The 26,985-nt window shown below is 41.6% G+C and overlaps 1 protein-coding gene across 3 annotated transcripts in view; it reads left to right on the top strand.

The window, feature by feature from the left end:
- The window catches only part of RAPGEF5 (Rap guanine nucleotide exchange factor 5), a 233,892-nt gene that overhangs the window by 194,367 nt on the left and 12,540 nt on the right, over positions 1 to 26,985 (top strand). For all 3 annotated transcript variants that reach the window (XM_065939593.1, XM_065939594.1, XM_065939595.1), the window contains 8 exons: positions 2,053 to 2,202; positions 5,865 to 5,962; positions 8,642 to 8,764; positions 10,777 to 10,955; positions 17,221 to 17,311; positions 20,774 to 20,824; positions 21,637 to 21,724; positions 26,546 to 26,610. In XM_065939593.1, coding sequence (XP_065795665.1) covers positions 2,053 to 2,202; positions 5,865 to 5,962; positions 8,642 to 8,764; positions 10,777 to 10,955; positions 17,221 to 17,311; positions 20,774 to 20,824; positions 21,637 to 21,724; positions 26,546 to 26,610 — 845 coding nt within the window. The remainder of the gene's footprint in view (positions 1 to 2,052; positions 2,203 to 5,864; positions 5,963 to 8,641; positions 8,765 to 10,776; positions 10,956 to 17,220; positions 17,312 to 20,773; positions 20,825 to 21,636; positions 21,725 to 26,545; positions 26,611 to 26,985) is intronic.

Genomic DNA, 26,985 nt, shown 5'->3' with positions numbered 1-26,985 from the left:
TCGGGCCGTTGCCCGTGACTCACTGGAAAGTCCGCTGAAAGCACTGTTCAGGGCTTGGACTGAGTCAGTCCTTGAGATTTAGAGGAGAAAATCTTGGAGGGTTAATGAAAGGAAGGATGTGTGATGGAAACCCCTCCTAGGCAAGGCCACGCCAGGCAGCGCCGCGCAGGCAGGGCGTCCTCAGCGTTCCTGCGCCAAGGGCTCCTGACGTCCCCCTCCCCGCCCCGCCGCCCCAAGAGGGCGCCTAGGTCGGGGCGGGGAGGCACCTTTGCAGCACGGCGGCAGTGCTGGCGTGCTTTCTGCTTCACTGTTTTATAGCAGAACAGGAAATGCTTTCCTCCTGGTAGGGTAAAGGTGGAGTCAAGTGCAGAGCTGGCAAACAGCCATTCAGATGGCCATGCTATTATGACTGGACACTTTTTAAACTCGCCTGCCCCAACAGTGTCAAAATTCTAAGTATAGACATTGAATATTTGCTCGACTTCTTGAACCCTTGAGCACCCAAATGTCAGAGATTCCTCTTCTGTTCCATCCTTTGTGTATAACGAGCTGCTCATGAGGGCGCTTGTTGGGTCACATCATCTGTACCAAGTAGAGGAACAGAAAACCTCACCTCCTTCTCTCTCAGTTGGTAATCTTCCCTTCCCATTTGTCTCACAATTAGCTGTTTAATTTTCCATGCTGAGTTTCAAAGGGTTATTCAAGATGCATCAGACTGTTTTTGTTCATCATTTTGCTAAGCACAATGTAAACTTTTCTCACATTTAGCATTTTGTACACTGCATCTTTGCCTTGCTCCAAAACTCCATCTTTCTATGGAAGGAAAAAAGCCTTTTTTCTCTCTCACGGGTCTACTGACCACACATAAAACAGCTGTTTGTTGGATGCTAGAGCTTGAATGACACACCCTATCAAACCTAAAACAAAATATTGTCAGTGCCTCTGTCAAAGTGTGTTTACTTTGAGGTTTATACTAGTAAACCCATAGTTTGTCTTTTGCTTTATTTGCATTTCTGTGAAAACATTCCTGGTGTATTTTTGTGGTGCCGTTTAAATTGCATATGAAACTTCTCTAGGAGCTACACTGTACTTTTTTTCTTCAATCTAGAAAAGAAGAATACTTAAGTATATTATTGTCCTGTCTTTTCTAAAGAAGCTAGTGTTTTATACATTCACAATGGCTCATATAAGAGGCGCATAACATGTCAGTTATTTCCATCGCTATTAAGGCAGCTTCCGCTGTCAAATCATAAAGGAATATTTTTCCTGGGCCTGTTCACCATGGTAGTGATAATGCCCTTGTAATAATGAGTAGTACCACAGACAAGAAAAAGGAAATTAAAAAGCCTGGAGTGTGACCTCCATCTGAAAACTAAGCTCACTACCACCTTGATACAGGCAGGGGGCGGAGATTCTTAAAAGATCAGGAAGGCTTGAAGCCAAAAAACATAGCAAGCGACAGATTTTTAGATAAAGCTTCAGTTCAGCTCAATCGCTCAGTCGTGTCCCACTCGGCGACCCCATGGACTGCAGGACGCCAGCTTATGCGAATTCAAATAACAAAGCGTGGTGGTCTTTACTGAGCCACTGGGACTGTCGAGAGAAGTGTAAAGTGAAAATGTATGAGTTAGACATTTTTGTAGGCTGCTCTGGGAGATCTCGGTAACCCTCGTGGAAGGGCCTGTGAAGCCCAGTCCATGTTGCATAGACTGCACTGTGTTGTGGTGGGGCTGCCTCTTACCAGGAGCACACCGCGGGCTTTGGCATGACCTAGGTCTCTCAGTATGCTCTGGGAGGCCCGAGGACTACTGCAGCTTGCTCACCTGCTTTGTAATGCCCCCATCTCATGTGTGTGTAAGCACATGGCTCCGTTCTCACACCCTCGGGCACCCATGTCCTCATGTAAATCTAGCTGTGCCTGTCCTGTACTAAAGAGCATAGTGTGAAAAAAATAAAAAATAAAGAGCATAGTGTGGTGGGTGCCTTGATTTGGAAGGGTCTGTACCTTGTGGCCACAGTTCTGTTTACTCACAGTTCTTTCACCTCGTGTAGTTTTTTGCCACGTGTACATAACGGAGCACTCCTACGTCAGTGTGAAGGCCACTGTTTCCAGTACAGCCCAGGAGATCCTGAGGGTTGTGGCAGAAAAGATCCAACATGCGGAAGAGGATCTGGCTCTGGTGGCCGTCACCTTCTCTGGGGGTAAGTTATATTCTGTCTTTGAATATTTAATCGTTCACTGGCTTGCCTCCAAAGGGAGAGCGTTGACATTTTTATGGAGTAAGTGTGCAGTGCGTCCCTTCTGGGTCCGCAGCTGGGTGATCACCCTAACAATGAGAAGCCTCCTACCAGAGGTGTTTCCATGACAACAGTTGGGTACCATTGGATACTGAATTTCCTCCCCAAGAACCAGAGAGGCATGCTAGTGCTTTGAAATGCATTATAAAGCTTTACATAGTTTGTACTCTAGATAAGCCTTCTGTTTTCATGTTTAAAATAACTTGGGAAATTGCTAAAGGATGAAATTACTTTCAGAAGCAAAAAGAAAGACAGCCTTGAACTAGTCATTTTACCGGCTGACAAGTTAATACTTAAAGACTCCCTATTGAAGGAAGCAAACACTGTACAATAAGCCAAAAGCTCACGGGCGGTGTTCTTTCAGGTAGACGTGGGGAGTGAGCTCGGTTATAGTCTTCTGTTGGGCCTTATTTACCCTCTGAGAATGGCTTATTGTGTGTTTTGAATAAGATCACACAGATTACAAGCTGACACTATTGATCTTGTGACCTGAACAGAACCCTACGCTTCCACTGGAGCCTGTCAGATCTCTGTGTCGCTGGCCTCCATTTTTGCCTTACAATCTTTATTTAATATCTCATTAACCCTGAGAAAAACCACAAAGAAAGTGACTGAGCCTCAGTAGTTGAAAAATGGGAGGACAGCGTAAACTAATCAACCAGAGATCATGTGTGCAGGGGAGGGGGAGTAGATAAAGGGCATTTCTGTTTACCTTTTGTTATCACTCTAGAGTCAGGAGAAGATCAGAATGTACTTGATGTTAAAGCATTATGTGTGGGAACATTGTCTCTTTGGCTTTGTTACTCAGAGGCAGATAAAACGGCCCTACAAGCTAATCGTTTACATAGTCAAACAAATACAGCTCATCTCCCCAGTCCCAGTGCTTCTTTACTTCCTCTCCCTGGACATCATGCCTCCTAGCAAAACATTCCCTAAAGGAAAAGAGCAAATGTTTCAGAAACATATGGACTTTCATGAATTTTAAGGGAGTTCAGAGAGTAATTGAATGTCTAATAAAATATATTAGGAAATACTCCAGATACTATGATATTTGTATATTAATTTTAAGTGACCAAAGACATTAAATGATTCCAGACAATAATCAGCTTCATCAGAATGAGCATTTGCCTCTGAAGGCAGTCCTGTTACAGAAGACAATCATCGGGTCCCCACGCAGACAAAAGGTGCTGGAGAAAGACCCTGAGAGGGCCTGCTGGCACAGCGGACACCCACCCGCTTTGGAAGCTGACCCAGTGTCAGCCCAGGGCCATACGTGCATCTGGGAATTAATGAATGGCTCTTTTACTACCCACTGTCTATTTGATGGCTGTGAAATACCATTTTTACACTTTATTGAATTAGATTCATCTGGCGTTCTGATGTGCATATACTCACAGCTAATCATCACTAGCAATACGAGCTTATCTCTTGAATTACCTCACAGATTTGGAAATATGCCATCATTTTTCATCAATTAGTAGTTTTGTCTGTTAAGAACCTTTCTGCCTGCAGTTTCATATCCCCCAAACAATAATGTTCTTATGAAGGAAAAAAAAAAGCCCACAGAACCTAATGTATTCCTTGTTCTAGTTACATAATTTTTAATAAATAATGTTTTCAATGCTGTGTCAAAATGAAATGACAATGACATCTTCTGTTATTTTCTCTTTCTCGAAAGAAAATACATGTTGGCCATGTTGGTTTCTCTGAAAGGACTAATCCTGTTGTTCTCACAGCTCTTAGTAGGCTTCTAGCTGTTTTGTGCCCAGGGGAAGTATATGTATGTAGTAACAGAAACCTACCCAGTTACTCAGAGCTTAAAATTCTATCACTTTTCATCGTTTATGGCATAGTGACAAACCTGACAATAAGAAAAATAGTTCTTAGCAAATGGAAAAATGGCTGTCAGAAAACCATGCCATTTTATTTCATAGCGAATGCAGAATGGCTCTTATAAATTCATATCTAAGGTATTTATGAATATATAGAGGGTTGCAAGAAGCTGTAGCTTAAACAAGGAGGGAGGATATAGAAGACCATCGGAGCCCAGCCATGTGGGACCATTTACAGCAGATGTCAACAGCCTGACATGATAGTACTACTGATCTTTGAGATGCTGGGCGGTAAAGAATGTATTTGAGTATCATTTTTGTCCTCTGTATCAAGCGGAAATGTTCAAAACAAAATCTGGCATTTGAACTGATTATGTTATCTAAAAAAAGAGATGTGATGTATTGATTTTCCAACCATGCTAGATAAATAAAGGGCTACCTTAGGGGACACTGATTGTGTTACAGTGGAATAAACTTGAATATCACTTTGGTCAGTTCCCCTCTGTGTTTTGCAGGTGAGAGGAGGACATTTTTCTTTGAGAAACATATTGTGTTATGAGTCCAGCTATGGTAGAAAAATGACCAAAGGATAGGAACACTAGGTAAATAAAATAGAAGAAGAATAGATGAAAAATATTCACTTTACTAGTGGTCAAGAAATACAAAATATACCAATAATCTATTTTTGACTTTAGCAAATCAGTAAACGTATTCAAAGTAATGATGAGTATTGGTAGATAAAAGAATTGGAAAGCAGTTTGGCAGCTTGTATCAAAACCTTTACAGATATTCATTCCCTTTGACCTAGTAATTCTACTGCTGAGAACCTGTCTTAAGAAAAATCATCTGTAAGGAGTCAGATTTATGCAGAAGGATGTTGACTTCAGCAATATATATTATAGCTGCTGTAATAATAGATCCCATTTATCAAATCCCTGTTATATGTCAGGCCCCTTGCTGGTATTTAGCACGTATCTCGCTATCTAATTTATATGACAAAAAAGATTGGAAACCATTAAATGTTCAACAATAGAGGAAAGATTAAATGATGGTGTAATAGACTATTATATAACCAATTACACATGGCATATATAAATAATTTTGACAAGTGGGTAAGTACTTACAATAAAATCAGAATATAAAACCACATAAGGAATTATTACAAATATATATGTATCTATGATTGTTAATGTATACATATGAATAGCTGTGACTATATGTACATGTGTGCACATATGTATTTGCATAAAGATGAGGACAGAGATATTCCCGACTGTTACCAGTGTTACTATTGTATGGTTACTTTCTTTTCTTTCTGTTTTTTTTGGCCCTGCCTCATGGCATGCGCGATCTTAGTTCCCCAACCAGGGATCGAACCCCTGTAGTGCACCCTGCAATGGAAGCACAGGGTCTTAACCACGAGGCTGTCAGGGAAGTCTTCATATGGTTACTTTAGAGATGAAATGAAGAGTAAGTTTTACCTTCTTCCCCAAGCTGTTCTATGTAAAAAATGACTAAATATTATAAGAATGAATCCTAAGAGGGTACCTCTTCGTGGATAATGAGCTTTGATTATCTGGTGTCATTGTATAGCATATGCAGAACTGAATTACATCTACTTCACATCCCATTTACTTTTAAGTATTTTTCTTTGGCAGATTTCACTCTTTAGCAGTACTGTGAATGCATACTAGCTCTTCTTGTGTTTTTAATTATTCTTTTCTGTAAATAAAGAAAAGCATGAGCTTCAGCCAAACAACTTGGCCATCTCCAAATCCCTTGATGCCTCTGGTCGGATATATGTCTACCGGAAAGACCTGGCCGACACTTTGGTGAGTTACCTTTGGCCTTGTGCTTGAAGCACACAGGCACCAATGTCAGTCTGAGAACATGTATTTGTGTATTTTAAAATGAATGTTAGAAAAATACATCAAGCTGTTTCCTTCTGTAGCCAACAGTACACTTGTCAAACAACAGTACATTTGCTAATCAAAGGCAGGCCTGTCTTTAGGAACTGAAAACCCTTCACACCGTTTCTCTCTAAGCCTCTCTGGAACAAGGGATTTGAGAGATGGGACACTTTCCCCAACAGAATCTTAATTCCGTTTCTTCCTTCCTGGTGGATGTATGGAGATCAGGCTGAGGAATCTGTCCTGTGTTCATTTAAAGGGAAAGAGATTCTATTCTTCTGTCCCCTGGGTGCCCTTTGAGCGTGCCATTCCCTTGAAGAGAAGGTGCATGATCAGTATTCCATGTGTAAATGGGCAACATCAGATGCCACTAAGGAGTAAGCATATGAAGGAGTGGAGAAACCCCCACTGTAGGTTATTTTCCGTTTCAAGTTTAAGAACCTTTATACTTAACTAGATGATTTGTTGTTGTTGTTCCTAAAAACCTTGGTCTTGTGGTTGCTTTCTGGATGGTAGAATCAGGCCTCAGATCCATCACCCATAAAAAGTGGGCTCTACCAGATCATGATCATATCATCCTGGGTCAGGGTCCTGGTCTGTGCCATGCAGTCATCACAGGAGTGGGTCTTTCCAGCTAGGCTCCTTTTATGTATATAATGGACGAGTCTGTATACCATGTACGTTAAACAACACTGCTTATAATAAAAATACCTCATGTAAAATTATCTACAAGGTCTCAAATTGCATAATAACATTAGTCACCCCCACCTCTTAAAGGAGGAGGCTCTAATAGGCAGGTTACGCGGGCTCCTGGTGATGGAGGCACTCTGGTTGTCTCCCATTGTCCCACCCTTCCACCCCCAGCCACACACAGACGTTTCCTGCGGTTCCCTCACATGGGAGTTCCCAGAGCTCTCCTGCTGCCTCAGAATAGCAGAGGGCGGGCCTGGGGCAGGTCTTGTGGGATAAATAAGTGCTGTGAGTTGAGCCAGATGCCACCCTGCATGTGAATGCTTCCCCCACCTAAAATTTTCCCATTGGAATCATACTTCTGGTAATTTCGGCTCCAAAAGATCTCCATTGAAACGGGAGCATTGTAAGGGAAGGCTAGCAGGGGAAATCACTCATATCCCCTGTGCTTGGACATGGGTCAGTCTTCTTGGAAAGCAGGAATCTTAGCCCTGAATGAATGGAATAGAGGAATAGAAAGTGTTTCCTGGAGAGGGCGGTGGACTACCTTGAATAACCAGAGGCCAGGGCCAGGGTAAGGGCACATTTAGGGAGAAAGTAGGAGGGATAAAAGGCCGAGTGAAAATGTCCTTACAGCTCCAAATTCATAAGCAGAAATCTGTGTTTCTTCCCACCTCATGGCTCTGTGAATGTCTGCAGTGTAGCCTGGCATCTGCGTGGGCCCCATCTAGCCAGACAGGGCCCTGGGGAACCTGGGCTTTCCCCACTTCAGCACCTCAGCGTCTGCACATACATCATTCGTTCCACATACATGTATGTGGATGCACATACGTCATGAGCTCCACCCTGTACCCATGCTGGAGGCACAGGGATAGTTTGTACCTAGACCTACTCTGAAGGGAATCAAGTCTGTGGAATGGCTTGTGGAGGTCTTTTGTCATATTTTCAATTAGGAAACCTTTTCATAAATGTAAAAATTCAAAAATGCTAATAATTTATTTTGCAGTTCAAAAACTAAAGATTAATATTTGGATTCTGAAATATTCCCTTTACTCTTCTATGGCATTTATTTTTGAAAAGTCCTCTTTTTTTTTTCCCCAAGATATTAACTGTTTTAACATAATTAATTGTTCAAGTGAAATGAGAGAATTTATTACCTTAATTAAAAAATATCAGATGTTTTGAAAAGATGCCAAATAATTTTTAATAAATTTAACAGTGATGGCAGATTTAAAATTGTGGTGGCATTTAATAATTTTATGTCAGATTTTAAAGAAATACTGTTATTACCAAACTCTTCATACCCATTAAAATAATCATACACCATGGGGTATAAAGGAATTAACTTTTATTTTTTATTTCCTGTTTAATTTTTTTTTTTGCTTTCCACGGGCATTTTAGTAAAATTTGTAAATGCATGTCTGGGATGAGACTCGTTAAACATATTTCCTATAAAAGCCATGTCTGTCTTTATTGAAGTGCACTGTGACATTTCTTTTGTTTGTTTTTATCCTAACCCTGCTGGCACATTAATTCTTACCAGAAACCAAAGTGACTTCAGGGCTTTTGCTTTCATTATCCTGTCTGCTGGGGCAGTGTTTTATAATCAGATTTGTGCGTGCACGTGTGTGTGTGTGTGTGTGTGTGTGTGTGTGTATGTGTACATGCTTGCCTGTGGGGAGGGAGGGACAACTCAGTTAAGTATCATTGATCACATTCTCCAGCTTCTGAGGCTGTTTCCTGAATTGGCTGTAACTCACTAACGGTGACCAGACAGGGAAACTATTAAGTGCACTCAGACAAGATTCTTTTTCTAACGTGGGCTCCTAGTGCTTTTCTGTGGCCAGCCAACTCAGTGCCAACCATCTGGGGATTCACTGAGGATTCTTTTGCTTCTGTCTGTCGCTTTAGAATCCGTTTGCAGAAAATGAGGAATCACAGCAAAGGTCGATCAGGATTTTGGGAATGAACACTTGGGACCTTGCTCTGGAATTAATGAATTTTGATTGGAACCTTTTCAATTCAATTCACGAGGTAAGTAAGGGGGGAAGTGATCAAATAAATGCTAGTGCCATTTTAACTAGGAATTCTTCTTGTAGAATATTCATGTGTGATTAGGTTTTAAGATGATCCATTTTCTGGTTGATATAGTTATGCTTTGGGATACCATAGCCCACAAAGATACTTGGGGACTTTAAATATATTGAAAGACTGATCCAAACCTAAGAAAATTAGAATACATGATCATGCTTTATTTGCACCTAATACAATTGGATATTTGTGTAATGTATAAATATGCTATATTTTTAATGTTTGAAAACGTGTATTTATATATGTGTGTGTATATGTATATATACATGAAGGTTGAATGGGGTTGAAGAGGTGTTTTATGTTTGATACTTTTGATACTGACATTATAATTTTTCCATGGCTTTACAGTACTTATATAAAAATCACATTTATATGTGTTCCTACATGCACACACGCACTTTCCTAAGAACATTCTATACATTAGACTATGCTGCAGGACTTCAAGCATTCTCTTGGACATTTTGAGATATATTTCAAACTTGTATGTCCATCAGCCTCTTCCTTGAGGACAGCTTAAATGTTTATAAAACATGAGATGAGGGGCAGAATGCTACTGACAATGGATGAATGAATGGAGCCAGTGGAAAGGCTCACAGGAATCAGTAGATGAAAAATGAGGTGGACTGTGTTGCATTTGCTTTGCCAGGTAGTGAAATGTTTCATTACAAAAAGGCCTTTCCTGCTGAAGAAGGAACTCATGCCTGATTAAGAGACCCCCAAGGTTCTCTTTCATTTTGGAGCATCTTTTAAACATCCTCATGTTTCCTCGCAGAAAACTTTCCAACATAATGATCTAAATTTGAGCAAGTAGTAAACTCATTCAAGCTAAATGACTTGTGACTTTGGAAGTGTTGGTAGAGTGGGATGTGTCCCTGCTCACGTGCTTATGCAGTGGGAGGGTGTGCATTTCTTGTGTCACACACACACCCCTTTCCGGTTAGAAACAAGTCTCTTCCATTGCTTACAAATGATCAGTCTAGTCGCTAGTTACTGTCAGGTTTGTACCTTATTCTAATCTTACTCTCTTTCTGTGACTTGACAGTGTCTTATTTCAGTGGTTCTCAAAGAGTGGGTACCCAGACCAGCATCATCAGTATACCTAGGAATTTAGTAGAAATGCAGATTTTTGGCCAGACCACAGACCTGCTGACTCAGAAAATTTGGGGGTGGGGGTGGGGCACAGCAGTCTGTGCTTTAACAAACCTCCAGGTGATTCAGATTGACACTGAAATGTGAAAACCCTTGTCTAGAGAATCTACTTGTGAGGGTCTAATGTACATCTGAACAAATGATGTCATTTGCACTTGAAGTTGCCTATAGAACAAGTTTGGGAAGTTTGAATTTCATTCAGCTAAGAGTGTCTTAGGTTTTCATGAAAAGCATCATCTTTGCATTCTAAAAAAAGTACATTTATGTAAGTCTTTTAGGTGAACATCCTTGCATGAGGCATTTCTGAAAGTCAACATGAATTGTCTTGAATTTAATATATTGTTATTTGTTATATCTAACTTATTATGACAGTGGCTATCTGAAATAGTTCTTAAAGACCTATTTGCAGGGCAGGAATAGAGACACATATAGAGAACAGACTTGTGGGCACAGTGAGGGGAGGAGAGGGTGGTACGAATTAAGAGACTGGCATTGAAACATATGCATTACCGTGTGTAAAATAGATAGCTAATGGGAAGTTGCTGTCTCACACAGGAAGCTCAGCTCAGTGCTCTGTGACAACCGAGAGGGGTGGGATGGGGCTGGGGGTGGGAGGGAGGTTCAGAGGGAGGGGACGTATGTGTACTTATGGCTGATTCACACTGTTGTGTGGCAGAAACACAATACAACATCGTAAAGCAGTTATCCTCCAATTAAAAATGAATTTTTAAAAATGGATTGTATTTTGTATCAACTTGACCCTGTGCTGTAACAGTAAATGCTGGCCTGAATACCTTGTCTTTCAGCAAGAGCTGATCTACTTCACATTCAGCAGACAAGGAAGCGGGGAGCACACAGTGAACCTGAGCCTGCTGCTCCAGAGATGCAATGAGGTCCAGCTCTGGGTGGCCACGGAGATTCTGCTCTGCAGCCCACTGGGCAAGCGAGTGCAGCTGGTGAAAAAATTCATCAAAATTGCCGCTCAGTGAGTGTCTAGTGGTAAAAAATGCAATTCTGTTCCTCTCCCTGAGAGGGAGAATCTGTTTTTTCCTTATGATGGGATGGGATGGGATGTGAAGAGATGGGATACAAAAGGGTAATAGTGAGTTAAGTGACCAAATTATTGGAAAGGTCTGTTCTGAATATTTCTGTCTTCACCTTTAAAATATTTATATCTTAAAGTAAATGTCAGAATACCAGGCCATAGCTCTTTGTGCTGAAGGAAAAAGCAGGCAGTGCACACATGCCCCATTGCGCAGCTAAATTACACGGTGTCAGGTGAGTTACAGTAGGTTAGGAAAATGGGGGGAAGATAGTGAGAGGGGGTGGGAACTATTGAAAGTCAGATGCATTTCAGGGTTCTGCTCCTGGCTCCCTGATGCCCAGAATATGAACTTTCACTGATTAAACTTACTTTTGTATATAGAATTCCTTCGCTGGGCTGTGTTAGCTTCCAGAGGACAGGGACCATTTCTAATCAAACATTGGACCTGGGGTACCTGGTACTGAAGTTGGTAAATAGCAGTGACTCAGTAGTTGGTTGGATGACATTTTAGTAACTTCCCGGGAGCTTCTGTTAAAATACCAGATTAATGTCCTGAGACCACTCTTGGGACAACTTTCCAACACAAACAGGCAACAGGAGTCCAGATCTTTCCCAGTTCCTCCTACCTTCCAGTCTTTTCCATTTTTTTTTTTTCCTTTGTTTTTCAAAGTAGTTTTTATATCAAACAGATTTTGGGTACATGTCAGTGTAATATCTTTAGGAAATCGGTATTGATCACTCATTATGTTTGCACATCTGTGCAGGGTATTATGGGGTAATCAGAATGCAGCTACACCCAATACCTGCCTTTGAGAACTTTGCTATCTGCTGGGCAGGGGAATACTTTCTATAACTCCAGTGGTTCATTTGCAAAATAGAACCCAAGGGTGCCCTACCGTGAGATGAAGTTCTTTCAGGGGCTTTAGAGGATGGGAAGCTTCTATGCCAAGGAAATGGGAACGGAGGATTAGAAAAACATTGGGAAGAAAGTAGCATTTTGAATTCTAGGTAAAAATTCAGGAGTACACTCTTCATGGAGTTCAAACTCACAAGAGCGAAACAGAGAAGTTGATGGGAGGCAGAGAGCATGTAGTCAGGAAAAGGAACCTCATCCAGTTTGGCCTGAGTGGAAGGTATTTATGAGGAAGCTGTGGGAGACCAAGCTGAAAGGGAAGATGGGGCCAAACTGTAAAAGATGTTGAATTTCAGGTTGAAGAGTTTGGACTGAATTGAAAGGCACCAGGATTCTTTATATACCTAAATCTTAGACTCCTTTCATAATGAATGCTCCTTTTTTTTTTAATTGAGTCCGTACATTTTCTATAATATCTATGGACTTCCTAAAGATGAGGCTCTTTGTGGTCCAGAACGTTCTTATAAAAGCCAACTACTTGGTGAAATGGGACACTAATTTCCCAAGGGGTAAAATGACACCACATAGCTTAGTTCCCAGTGTAAGATCATAGCTGTCCTCAGGGAAATGAAGTATGTATATTCACATCTTCTCCATATGGCCCAATGCTCTTGAATGATTTGCTTTGCTGGCCTCTATTCCTGGCCCATAGAACAGAATTCCAACAGAAACATAAAGTTAAATTCTTCATAATCACACTGGTACAGATAGCCCAGGGAAAACAGTTAATTTCCATGATCATGCAGTGTCTTCCCTGCCTAAGGCATCCTATTTGCATATTCATGTTTCCTTCCTTCTTACCAGTCCCATCCCCCACCTCTGTGGATTGAGTGGATTTTATTTCTTCAGACAAAGGAGTGTTTGCTAAACTGAAATGTTCTAGTGCCAGTCTGTTCTTACCTTGCAATGAATGAACCTTGGCGAAAGAGGACTCCAGATGGGAACGGTGACCCATATTTGTGCTGTATCAATTTGTCTTATAGAGAAGTAAGCCATCCCTATATTCATTTTTTTTCTTTTTACGTTCAGATATTTATTGTTTGTGGATTTTTTTAAGTATGACTGAAAAATCTGAACCAGGAAAATTGTTTATGGGGAGATAAAAGATAAAAAGATGAGAATTACATCTAAAGATTTTGTGTCACTAAATGATTTTTGAATATAGAAGAGGATAGTATACCTTTTATAGTGAATAATAATAAAATGATTTGCCCCCCGGGTCTTCTTTTCAACTCCAACAAATGCTGTCTGGAAGTTTTGCTGCATACTGTGCATTTGAGTGTTGGGCAGAGTATAAAAATGTCTAGTTGGAAATGACAGAACCAGTGGGGCTCCCATCATGCTCTACTAGGGGGAGAAAGGGAGAGTATCCGGTTGAGATGCTTCTGGCACAGGGATGGGGCTGTTCTCACTGACCACAGGGCCCTCAGCAGAGGCGCCCAGCATCATCACATGAAGAGATGGAGCTGACTTGAGTCTGCCCCGGCTGGCATGAGCTTGCCACGGTGAGATGAGACAGGAGGGGTGGAATGAGGGAAGAAAGGGCAGAAGAAAAGCAGAGTTGCAGTATTGATGCCTTTAGGCTCCTTTATTTCTTAGAGACAGATGGACTTTTAAACCATAGGCCAGGAAAGTGTCCTGTTTGTTTATTCATGGATAATACCAAGCAGGCTCCACCTGGGGGAACATTGGCAGAAACCAGATGAAGGGCCAGTTAGACTGAATATCAAGTCCTCATGCCTACCAGGAGACTGTAGGCAGAGTCCAAAGTTGGACAGAAAGACTATGAAAGGGACAGACCATGCCCACTGCAGACCCAGCAGAGAGGGGCTTGCAGGGCTGTGTTCATCTAGTTATATTGTACAGTAGGTGTACAGGCAACAGTGCCTTCCCAGGTTCCCCTATTAAGGAGGCTGAAATTTCCAAAATGCTCCTAGTGGGTGACCCCCACTGCCTTGATGCCCAGGCGCAGCTGTCCTGGGCAGTGTCCAGTGCACAAAACTGGCTCCAGGAGCAGACAGGTTTAGGCGGGACCAGTCAGGGCATGCTGCTGCTGCTGCTGCTGCTAAGTCACTTCAGCCGTGTCCGACTCTGTGCGACCCCATAGACGGCAGCCCACCAGGCTCCCCCGTCCCTGGGATTCTCCAGGCGAGAACACTGGAGTGGGTTGCCATTGCCTTCTCCAGTGCAGGAAAGTGAAAAGTGAAAGTGAAGTCGCTCAGTCGTGTCTGACTCCTAGCGACCCCATGGACTGCAGCCCACCAGACTGCTCAGTCCATGGGATTTGCCAGGTGAGAGTACTGCAGTGGGTTGCCATGGCCTTCTCCTAGTCAGGGCATAGCCAGCTCTATATATTACCACTTCAGAGCCCAAAATAGTTTCCTGGTCCTGAACTCAGGAACCCTGCTCCCGTACACACATGCTCCCCTACACACCTGGCAATTGGTATCGTTTTGGGACTGGAAATTGGTATAGTTTTGGGAAACAGAAAGTTATTAAAATGCTCAAGAATCTTAAAGTCATGATTGCTTTGATCAATCATGTAATGACTTGAAGTATAAGTTAATTTGAAAAATCAGACTATAAAAATTTTATATGCAAAAGATATTTATTGTAGCGTTCTGTATTGAATTGAGGGCTTCCCTGGTGGCTCAGAGGTTAAAGCGTCTGCCTCCAATGCGGGAGACCCCGGTTTGATTGAAAATAAATGTTCAGCAATAAGGGAATACATTTAAAAATTTATTTAAATATGTTTTTGATGAAGTGTTCTATAGCTGTTAATGGTAACAGTCAGGAATCCACAATATGTAACAGTGCATACCTGAAAAAGCAGGATGCAGAGTTGTGTATACGCTGTTCCCTAATTCCATTTGAGCCGCTGGTGGAGATGTCATGAAAGAAATGACATCTGAGGACAGCTTAGTCGATACACATTAGGTACTTTCTATTGCTGCTAAGCACTTCCGATGCTGAAGCTGAAACTCCAATACTTTGGCCACCTCATGTGAAAAGTTGACTCATTGGAAAAGACCCTGATGCTGGGAGGCAGGAGGAGAAGGAGACAACAGAGGATGAGATGGCTGGATGGCATCACCGACTCAATGGGCATGGGTTTGGGTAGACTCCTGGAGTTGGTGATGGACAGGGAGGCCTGGCGTGCTGCGAATCACGGGGTCGCAAAGAGTCAGACACGACTGAGCAACTGAACTGAACTGAAGCACTTCCATATTTTTTTCATATTTAATTAGGATAATTTTTTAATTTTAAAAACTTGCCTCAGAGAAGTTCTAATTCATCCCAGACTAAGGAGTGTTTGGGATGGCTGATGTGGAAGCCCACCCTCCCTCTGCTGGATCAAACCCGCTCAGCTGACTTTGAACTTTAGTGGAGTTTTGACCAATTAAGTTGAAGGGCAAGATTGACATTCTACAGATTGGGTAACTTTCCAGAGTGATTGGAGCTTGACATGGTCTTGTTTTGCATTATATTCCTTTTTTCCTCAAATGAGAAATATGGGACAGTGTCCTCATAATACATGCCATACTTTAAATATATAAGTATATGCATAACATAGTAGCTATTTTGTTGAGAGAAAAGGAAATAATATCTAAATGTAATAGGAGGGGAGCTTAGACCTATGAGATAAGAGGGACTTGTCAAAAAAAAGAAAGGCAACATACAGATTAAAGAGACAGGACCCAGGAGCTGTTATAATGGGAGTCTGGGTTGTAAAGAAACATGAACGCTAGAGGTTTCAGTTGAAATTGTAAATGCATCCAAAACAGATTTTTTAAAAGAAGGAATCTTGAAGTGTCCAGAGGGTATCAAGAGCACCCATCTTTGGAGAAATGTCTGTTTAGGTCTTATGTCCACTTTTTGATTGGGTTGTTTGGTTTTCTGGTATTGAGCTGCTTGTATATTTTGGAAATGAATTACTTGTCAGTTGCTTTATTTGCTGTTATTTCCTCCCATTCTGAAGGTTGTCTTTTCACCTTACAGTTTTCTTCATTGTGCTAAATCTTTGAAGTTTAATTAGGTCCCATTTGTTTATTTTTGTATTTATTTCCATTTCTCTAGGAGGTGAGTCATAGAGGATCTTGCTATGATTTATGTCAGAGAGTGTTCTGCCTATGTTTTCCTCTAGGAGTTTTATAGTTTCTGCTCTGATGTTTTGAGTCTTTAATTCATTTTCAATTTATTTTTGCATATGGCATTAGAAAGTGTTCTAATTTCTTTCTTTTACATGTAGTTGGCCAGTTTTCCCAGCACCACTTGTTGAAGACACTGTCTGTCTCGATTATATATATTTTGCCCCCTTTGTCAAAGATAAAGTGCCCATAGGGGTGTGCATTTATCTCCAGGCTTTACATCTTGTTCCGTTGGTCTAGATTTGTTTTTGCGCCAGTATCATACTTCTTGCTGACTGTAGCTTTATAGTATAGTCTGAAGTCAGGAAGGTTGATTTCTTCAGTTCCATTCTTCTTAAAATTGCTTTGACTAACCCTCTCACACTGTTGGTGGGAATGCAAACTGATAGAACCGCTATGGATAACAGTATGGAGATTCCCTAAAAAACTAAGAATAAAACTACCACGCATGCTTAGTCACTCAGTCATGTCCGACTCTTGTGACGCCTTAAACTGTAGCCAGCCAGGCTCCTCTGTCTATGGGATTCTCCAGGCAAGAATACTGGAATGGGTTGTCATTTCCTTCTCCAGGGGATCTGCCCAACCCAGGAATCAAACCCACATCTCCTGCACTGCAGGCAGACTCTTCGCTGGCTGAGCTATGAGGGAAACCCTAATTGATCCAGCAATCCCACTACTGGACATATACCCTGAGGAAACCAGAATTGAAAAAGATACATGTACCTGGATGTTCACTGCAGCACTAGTTACAATATCTAGGACAGCTTTGAGGGATGGGGTGAGGAGGGGTGTGGGAGGGCAAATTCAGGAGGGAGGGGACACATGTATGCCTGTGGCTGATTCATGTTGATGTATGGCAGAGGCCATTGCAATGTTGTAATTACCCTCCAACTAAATTAATTAATTAAAAAAAAAAAAGCACAGATCTTTTCCTAAAGGCAATGATGAGTGGAAGTATTTGAATTTGTTTTTGTTCAGCAGATACCACTCCTCTCTCAGGGGCACATAGGCCATGGAGCAGAGTTCAGCCCCGCCCTTGAGGTTGAACCCTGGGGCCCGGGAGAGTCTTGGCAGCTTCATCTTTTGTGCTCATCTGGCAAAAGGGTGTTGCCTAACGGTACCTTCTGCTTTCTTTAATCCATAGCTGCAAAGCCCAGAGAAACCTGAATTCCTTCTTTGCTATTGTGATGGGTCTCAACACTGCTTCTGTGAGCCGGCTGTCTCAGACCTGGGAGGTGAGCCTTGGGGGCCCATGGGAAGGACGGAGTGGGTGGGAGAGGACAAATAACACTGAATGGGAATGTTCCACCAAAAAGTCCTTATTTAAAGTAAATTGATTTAAATGGTTTAAATGAGAGAAGTACCACTAGAAAAAAATGTTATAAATTAGTGTCTCAAGTCCTTAGGAACGGTTTTTTTTTTTCCTTAAACTTTTTATATTGTACTGGGGTATAGCTGATTAACAAACAATGTAGTGATAGTTTCAGGTGAATAGTGAAAGGACTCAGTTATACGTATACATGTATCCATTCTCCCCCAAACTCCCGTCCCATCCAGGCTGCCACAAAACATTGAGCAGAGTTCTATGTGCTATACATTATTGGTTATCCATTTTAGCTTATGGTTGGTTGCCAGGGGGTGGAGGGGGGGATAGTTTGGGATTTTGAGATAGGCATGTACACACTGCTATATTTAAAAGGCATTAGGAACTGTTTTGATCAAGTGGTCTTCAAAATGGTTCTATAATACATATAAAAGAAACAAAAATTGACAAATGCTTCCTAACTTGAATTAGTTTTCTGTTTTTCTCCCGTGATGTCATGGTTACAGTTCCATGTTGGTCCTTTCAAAAGCTCCCATCTGTCCAGAGGCAGGTTTGCTGAGATGCTTGTGAATTTAAGCTACCAGGCCTCTCACTTGCAGGACTCCTGGCAGTATGTTCACATGGATGGCAGATATCTTTACAAAATTTACAAAAATAGTTTTATATTCTTTTTTTTAATTAAAAAAGAGAGCCCACAAAATGTTATATGTTCCAGATCTCCCAAATCCTGGTTCTGCCTGTCACTGTTGTATGATCAAGGCCATTGGGTTCTCAGGCAGAGAAGCCCACTCGAGCTAATGACTTCAGTGTTTCTAGGCCTGGAAAATGATCACCCTGGCCTACGTAGGCAATAGAGGAAAAGAAGTTGGTTTGAGGAACTCAAAGAGAGGTCAGCAATCATCTGGAGCAAAGGGCCAGATGGTGAATATTTTCGGCGCGTTGTCTCCATTGCCGTGACTCAAGTTTCCTGTTGGACTGCAAGAGCAGCCCTGGTTAGTCTGTAAATGATGAGCATGGCCATGCTCCAATAAAACCTTATTTACAAAAGCAAAGGGACAGGCATGTTCTGAACCATGGACTCTGAGGGTCTATGTGGGAAAAAGAGAAATGGGGGTGTCCCTGAATGTTGCCAGACACAGATATAGGACCCTCTGCCTCCGCTGTGGCCCCTTCACCTCTTTCTTTGGGCCTTTGTTTCTTTCTCTATCTGTTCCCTATGACTGCCCACCTCACTTCCTGCACCATTTCTCTTCCTCATCCTCCTGCTTTAACCGTCCAGTCCCTGCCCTTACGGATCCAGCCTGCCCGTGGCTTCCTGAGGGCCCCTCAGCCTCTCCCCACCTGCCCTGCACTCTTCATGGCCCCCGGTTCACACTCCTGCAAGAGAAGCTGATGGGCCAACTAATGTGTTTCCTACATTAGATCTCAGTAACAGGCTGTGGGCAACTTTGGGGTTCACTTTCTCTGCATCAGGGGCCACATTCTGCTGGAATGCACTGTGGTCACCCAGGGGTTAGGGTCAGTGCTCCTTAAAGGAGTTCAAAAGAAAGGCCATGAAAGGTCTGCAGCTCTGGTGATGCACACAAGCAGGTGCCCTTCACGAGACTCAAGGAGGTGGGCAAGGAATGCCACAGTTGATCAGAGCAGGAGGGGACAAATGGCTAGCAAGGGTCCCGGGAGGAGGGTGGAATTTCAAGCCACCCCAGAAGAAAGCAAATGTTGAGAAGAGAAGTCAACTAAATTCACACGATGTGCATTTTATGTGTGTGGTGACTGCCCGCCATGTGTGGGGCTCTGCATCACTGCTGAGGCAGACTGCAGGCCAGCTTAACACCAGGGTCTGCCATGGTCAAGGAGCTCTCCAGCTCATTCTGGGTGGGCCCCAGCAGAGCAGCGGAGGGACTGCACTGTCTTGGTATGGCTGAGAAGCTGTGAGTGGCAAGGCCTTGGAGGTTAAGTTGGGAGTTGCTGGGGCCATTGGAGTTGGCCTCCCCTCAGTGTCTCTATGCCTGGAAAATGATCACCCTGGCCTAAGTAGTTAATAGAGGAAGAGAATTCAGCTTGAGGAACTAGAAGAGAGGTCAGCAATCATTTGGGGTAAAGGGCCAGATAGTGGATATTTTTTTTGGCATGTGGTTTCCATTGGCATGACACAAGTCTCCTATTGAAGTGCAAGCCTTGGTTAGTCTGTAAATGATGAGCAAGGCCATGCTCCAATAAAACTTTATTTACTAAAGCAAAGGGTCAGATTTGGCCCATGGCTGACCCCTTGAGTAGATAAGGTTGGCCCTAGACGTGTTGCATTTGACATGCAACTGAGACATTTTTGTGGAATATCCAAGACTAAGGTATGCCGCTCAGAAGAATTGTTGCAAGTGTCTGCATTTTATCTTTTCATATTTAATTTATCGTCCATTTATTAATACATATGTGTTGGTATATGTAACAGTAGTTTCCAAACAGGTTGAATAACCTGTGTTGTCAAGTCCATATTCAGAATTATTAAATTGATATTTAAAAGTGTAGTTATTGTAGGTGTTTACCTCATTGTTTTGATTTGTTTTGGAAACAGAAAATCCCACACATTTTCTAGAACACTCGTAAGTGTTAATTGCTGGAATTTGCCGAGCACCAACTGTGGACTGTACATTTCCTATGAGTAGGCTCCATTTCAATCAGAGAACATGGAGACTGGCTGCAGTCACACAGCTAGAAAGAGGGCAGAGTCAGAATTCAAACTCTGACTACCGAGACATCTGGCTTTCCCACTTCACCATATTAAGGGCAGGCTGCAAACCCCAGGCCCTTCTTCCTTAGGCCCAAATTCTTATTTGGGAGGATGGTGTCAGTTTCCATCCCCTGTCAGTCTTCATGCCACCATTCACATGGGTGATCTTTCCAGTTTGGTGATTCTGCCCACTAAAGTACAGGCTTCATCACTGAGGGTTTTCATGGCCTTTCACTATTTAAACCTCTGCTGTGAAACTTAATTATATCATTTATACAAAAAATATCAGTCAACATTATTATTTCCTACTCAACAAGACAGTTTAAGAAGGTGAGAGCGTTTGTCACGGGTAGGATACAGAACTGAAATCCAAGCTTTCATTAAAAGATCGCCAGTGTGTGGAATGTCTTGAGTTGGATTCCTGAATCCTGTGGCTTCTATTCATTTTAAACTGTCTTTAACAGCATTCCCAAGGAACGTCACATGAAGGAATATTTGAAACTTGTGTAATGAGAAGCAATCAGGGTAGAACCAGTTGATAGAGGGATTTATATTCAGAAATGTATATAGCACAACTTAATGAGCATTCCTCTCCAAATAACTGACTTCTTTTGACCTTTTCTTTTTCTGTTTGTTTGTTTTTAGAAAATCCCTGGGAAGTTTAAGAAACTTTTTTCTGAACTTGAAAGTTTAACAGTAAGTAGTTGAGCATAGTGGAACTTACTCTTCAAACTGATGGTTAGCCTCAGATTTCTTCCTAGATTTCAGTGGTCAATATCTCCACTCTGCCATGTCAGGCAGCTTGGACTAGTGCACCTGTATGTGAACAGGTAGCTTTGCTTCTTAATGGAGTGAAGCAGGGTAACGGTTACTGCTTCTTCCTCTCCATGGAAAAAGGTAGCAAGAATGGTCCTTTTGGTATGATATTCAGAAGGCAGATTTTTTCAGTACAGTCCATTTCAAAGCCTATGAAATTAGCTAGTATAAATTTACTGTGCAGTTCTTATGCATTATTCTTTTTTCTTTTTTACCATTTCTCCTTTTTATCATTTCTTATATCTTTGAGATACAAAATGTGCAGTGTCTTTTCAGAACACAATAAGAATGTTCTTTTGTTTTCTCTGCATTATCCGTGCAGTATGAGGGCAGTTTTTCTTTGTAGTGTGCCTAACAAAAGACTTTGGGGTTACCTCATGATAGAAATCATGGAGAGGAAACTGTACTTAAAGAACCTATTGGAGGGAAAATAATAGGGCAATCAAAAGGTGTCTCTCTTCTGCAGTCATTTCCCATTATTGTCAACCAGTACTTGACTTTCATTCATTGCCTAGATTTCCTGCCCTAATTTAGTGAGTTTATTCTCCTAGGAAACCTTTATCTACTTTGTTCTTAGGAAGAACCACTCTTTATCTAAATCATGTTCAAATTGTAACAGCGAAAGTAGATTTAGAATTGTTTCTATAGCACATTGATTTTTCTTTCTCTTTGTAATCTGCTTGGTTCGGCAGGATCCATCCCTGAATCACAAAGCCTACCGAGATGCATTCAAGAAAATGAAGCCACCCAAAATCCCCTTCATGCCCTTATTGCTTAAAGGTAACAATTATCTGTCTTTTATGCTATGTAATTTCATTTTCTAGAAATTTATTACTCTAACTATGAAGGGCAAGGAAAGGAATCTCAGTTGATTTCTTTAAAGTGATTTTGTCATTCTGACCTAACTATGTTGGCTTGTGACTGTTTTTCACTTGTTTGCTTTTTTCTGAGACACCTAAAATGCTTCATTGTTCTTAAGCAGACATCAAAGTATTTTCACTTGACTCACAAAACGTGGCACTTAAACTGTGTTTTTGCTTTACTCTGTTGCTAAGCCTTGTCTTATTTGAGTCTATGTCCACTTAACCAAGAAAAAGGCTGGCATGAAGAATCCAAATGGTGATGAGTTATGTTCTTTGTTTGCAACCGAAATTTCGGAGATTCAGCCCATGGCCTGCTGCTGTGTGAGAAAAACCTTCGGTCAACACAAGTAGTGTCATGTGTGTAAAGCTTTGGTAGAGAATGTACTTTCTTCTTTCCAGGAGTGAACCAGTTGGGAAAGTATGTGATAGCTACAAATTAGTCGACTTACTTCTCTTCTGTAGAGCAGCAGATCAGTCATCATGAAATATGTTAGTTAAACTTATTAATGAGATCTTGACGGTCTCTTTCAAACCCAGGGGATTAGTGAAAGGGAAGTTTGTTTTCATCTGGCCCTTGCTTCTGACCTTGAGTATACATCCCACCTGTGTGCCAGGGCGAGGGGTTTGGTCATTTCTCTTGGTCTTATTTTGACTATTTTCAAGGGATTTTTATAGGATTACTCTTTTATATTGCTTGCACCCTTTGGAGGCTTGTACATTCTGCTGGCTCAAGCCCCAGCGCCTACACTCATACGTCTGGTGGGACTGCCTGGAAAATGACGTACCTGGGAACTCGTTGGCCGGGCCGTGTCCTCTGCTGCCTCCCCTCATCGCCAGTCCCACTGGCAATAAAGCCGAAAACAAACCTTTTCGGCTTCTCCTGAGAACAACCAGAGCTTGGAGAGCTTTTGAGTTGCTGTGCATTCTTGCAGCTGTTTATCTAGTCTCCATCTAGCATAAAGCAAGAATTTCTGTGAAGTAGTAATATATTAGGACAGTTAGGCCAGTGAAGTGCATGGACTGCTTCACTCAAGCTCAAAAGATTCTGAGAACTGTAAATGGATGAAATAAGGAGAGATTGTAAAGCCAGAATAACTTTAAAAAGTTCATTTGGTTCTTCATTTTTATTTCTAAGATAAGTTTATTCAGGCTTGTGATTTTTATTTAAAATAAAACACCAGCTGGAGAGTGGGAGTGGTGGCGTGTGGGAAGTAAAACTTAGAACCATGTAGACACAGATAGGAAAAATAGGAAAGGAAGACAGATCTGGGAAAGGAATTGATTTTAGAAAGACGAAATTTTGAAGCAATAGACTTTTTTAAGGTGATGAGAAAATAGTCAACATTTTCCCTGTAATTTAGATGTGAGCTGAGCCTTCTGCTACACGGTAGTGGGTTTTCCCCCCAAATATTTAGTGCAGTCACGTGCCTCACACTTATGTCTTAGCTTGGATGCAATTTTCTGCTCTGCTGAGTTTATCTAGACCTCTTTGTTGGCAGCAAAGCAAATTTCTCTTTTTTCTACTGAAAGTACATTGTTTCATTCATTCTAGCAAATTAAACTTTTGCCCTCCTTTTTTTTTTCACTAGAAACTCTTGAGTTTTAAAAACAAGCTCACTTGTTTTCCCTTTATCTTAATTTTTGTCATTATAAAAATAATATTGGCACTCTATTGCATTTAAAGTTACTTTTTTTGTCTGAAATAATTTCAAAAGGAAAAATAGGATGGCGCTTTTAAATATGTATGTATCACATCTGTGGTAAGACATTTTGGAAAACATATGCAACATTAATTCTTAGCTTTAGTAACTGCAAAATTATTTTAAAATTTGCAGTAAACTACTTTAGAATAAGCAACTTTTTCATGAAAAATTCCCAGACCTCTTCTCTTGTGCCTCTTGCTTTGGATTGCTTTTGTTCAGAGAAAGAGACCAAATTAAACTCCTTGGGTATTAGGAAGGATTTGGGCTCCCGTGTTTCATTTTTTGAGATAGTCAGTTCCCAGTAACATGCAGGTTATCAAAGTAAGCACATAACCTAAAAATGCTTCCAGCTATCAGCTTTTCTATTTGCCTGTGAATTTCTCACTTCTGATTTACTTTCCCCCTACTGTGGAGTCCAGTTCAGAAAGTAGTGAACAGGAAACCCTGAGTAAGTGTTGAAGAAAGGTTCCAGCTGAGCTAAAGGTCAAAAGTAGTTGAGTCATCTATGTCATGGTGTTTGGAGAGATGGTAATCCTTCCAGTAGAGTGTCTGGTGTCTGAAGTTTAACCGAGGTTGTATCTGTATCTTCAAGGGCAGATTGTTATTGCTGATTTGTGGAGTTGTGTAAATAGAAGGAAGACTGAGGTCCTTCCATGTTTTGTCCTTCTTTTTCACTTGCCAGCTCTTCAAATGGAGTTATTTCATCCCCAGTCCTGTTACATAAAATGTTAGGAACATGTTTGGGTGTTTCCAGATAAAGGGGTCTGGCAGGTACTCATTTCTGGCAATGCACTTGGTGGGTACCCTCAACTGCTTCGCAGCCCACCCATGACTCAGGTTGTGAGACTCCAGTTTTTGAGTTCAGTCACCTATTGGCTTATCTCTCTCACACCTTCCTAATCACACACTTGTCAGTCACCTGCATCAAGACCTGCAGCCATTTTGACCCCCTTTCTCCTGGGCAGCAGCCCCTCTTCTCTTCCCTACCTGGCCGGACATACCTTCCCTGCCTCATCCTCATGCCAGCATCAGCCTGCCGGCCCTCACCCTCAGTAGAGCCTCCTTCCTTCTGTGCTGACCTCGACAAGTCCTTGAGAGCTGGGGAGAAGCAAGACCGCCCAGGCAGAGGAGAGGGAAGAGACAGAATGAGTGACAAAGGAAACAGTAAAATTTGCAGAGGCCCCCACATCCAGTGAATTCAGCAAATTGACTGGAATAGATGATCAGAAATGCCTAAGTCCTTCCAAGTACTGGAGAGGCACCGTGGTGAGAGGAAGCAGGCCGCCCGGGCTCGAGTCCTGGCTCCGAAGCGTAGAGCTGTCTGTGGTCGTGAGCCAGCTGTGCTCCATCCGTCTTTGGGCTGTTGTTTCTTCACTTTCTTTCCTGCTAAACTTTACCTTATAATCTTTTGTGAGTATTAAATAAGTTAGTGCCATGTCTGACACTGATGATAAATATAAGCTGTGTTATGATCCTCATCTTTGGGAACATAGGGTGGGGATAACAAGCCTTGGAACACTGGGGAAGTGGTCCAAGAACTCTGACGGGGCATTTGTAACCTGAATTCTCTGGGAGTGAGGAGATACCAGGCTCCTAGGTGGTGTTTAAGGTAAACAGTGTGCACACAGTGCTTTGCTTGCTATACAGAAAGAATACAAGCTAAAACTGTGTTGGCTGCTCTTTCTCTAAATATTGTGTCAGAGATGTAAAGCTTGCAGTTCTATTCTGAAAGCAAAACAGTGAAAGATAATAAAATAACTAGAGAGCTTGTCAGATGACTGTGTAATGGTGAATTGTTTTCTTGCTCAGACATCAGTTTTAAAGACGAAAGAAAAGAGAGAGAAAAGCTTAGGAAAACCTTGCATAAAAGGATGCGTTGAGGAAAGGGTCGTATCAGTGTATTGTGTGACTGGTGTCGCCCCCTGGTGGCCAATTAAAGCTCAGCAGCTAAGTGTGTTGCAGGCCGATTTCCCAAGCACCCACCTCGTAATTACCCATAGGGACCATCAGAATCAAAGTCTTGACTAAATGCAAATACTTTCCCTTTCTATTTAGAGGAATTTATTCTGTTCATTTCCCTCTTTTATATCATGTTATATCTTTGAAAATGGTTTTCATTTGGTTTGCTCTCTGTGATATAACATGATTATTTGCACATTCTTTAAATTGTAGTACATTTCTTACTTTGATTCTTATCTGTGAGGATTCCCTAATGTTCAGTCACTCACCCTCTGGTTTGAGTTTTTATAAGTCACCCTCCTTTTGGAGCTTTAACTGCTGTCATTGTTGCTAGTCTCCATCTTTTGAAGAAGCATTCCTGTAATTTTTGCAACCAAAGGGAGATTTTTATTTGAATGTCTCCTGTCACTTCAAATGCAGTGAGGCGCAAAACCAATGTCACGTTCCCTTCCTCTGACAATGCACCTTCATCCTACCTTCCTTATGCTGTTTTCATCAGTGACACTTGCTTTCCAGTGGTTGAATAGACCCAGAAACCTCACCATTTCTAACCTGTCCCTTTCCTCACTCACTTTAGATAACCACACCAGCCCTGGTTTTTAGAACCAGAAATCTAAGTTTAAACATCCACATCTAATCCTTAATGTTTTAAGTAACACAGACCCCATTCACTTTACCAGGGATTGTTAAAAAGCAAACACATAAATATTAAAATAATTTTTGTTTCTGGGTATTCAGTTCTTCTCTGTTCACTGTTCTGGCCTAAAAATGTAATGGACCAGTTAAGTTGTAGAATAGTGTTAGCTTATGTTAAGTGGGTTGAGGTCAAAGCCTACAATGTAAGAGCAAGATACACACTTATATGAAAGTTATAATGTTTTCTCCCCACACACATAAATTATGCCCTCTCACATCGCATCCTGTACAGATTCAGTTCCAAGTTGCCTGGTCTAATGCATGAAATAATCCGTAATGTTTAAGAAAAATTAATAAGCTGCACTGCATCTATACCTCTCCAGTCCTGACTCATGACCTATTCCTAATGGTACATGCATCTTCTTGTTTTTAATTTTCAGATGTTACGTTTATTCATGAGGGAAATAAAACATTTCTGGATAATCTTGTCAACTTTGAAAAACTGGTATGTAGAATTTCACTATTTCTCTTTTTGCCCACTATAAGGGAAATGAGTGCTTTCCTTGTTCTGACAGACGACATTCTCTACTGAACTGGTAGTGATTTATTTGCTGCATGTTATGCACTGTCAATAAAATGCATCCCAATTAAAAAGAAGTAACATGTGCTGCCAAGGTTTTGAGAGCCAAGTATGAACATCTGCTTTTTATTTTTGAAAATGGAACTTCATTAGATTAACATCAGTGGTTGAGTGTATGTATCTGAACTAGAACTAAAGTGGAAGGTTCCTGTCAGCAGGAATTCACACTCGTAAGGTTGAGCCTTGTGGCTTTAAAGGCATCTTTGTCTTGGCAAGCACTGCTCCTCCCCCGGGGAGGTG

This window comes from Muntiacus reevesi, chromosome 6 (genome assembly GCF_963930625.1).
Source record: "Muntiacus reevesi chromosome 6, mMunRee1.1, whole genome shotgun sequence".
Lineage (NCBI taxonomy): Eukaryota > Metazoa > Chordata > Mammalia > Artiodactyla > Cervidae > Muntiacus > Muntiacus reevesi.
The sequence above is the reverse complement of the archived record's forward strand: the minus strand, read 5'-3'. Positions and strand labels throughout refer to the sequence as shown.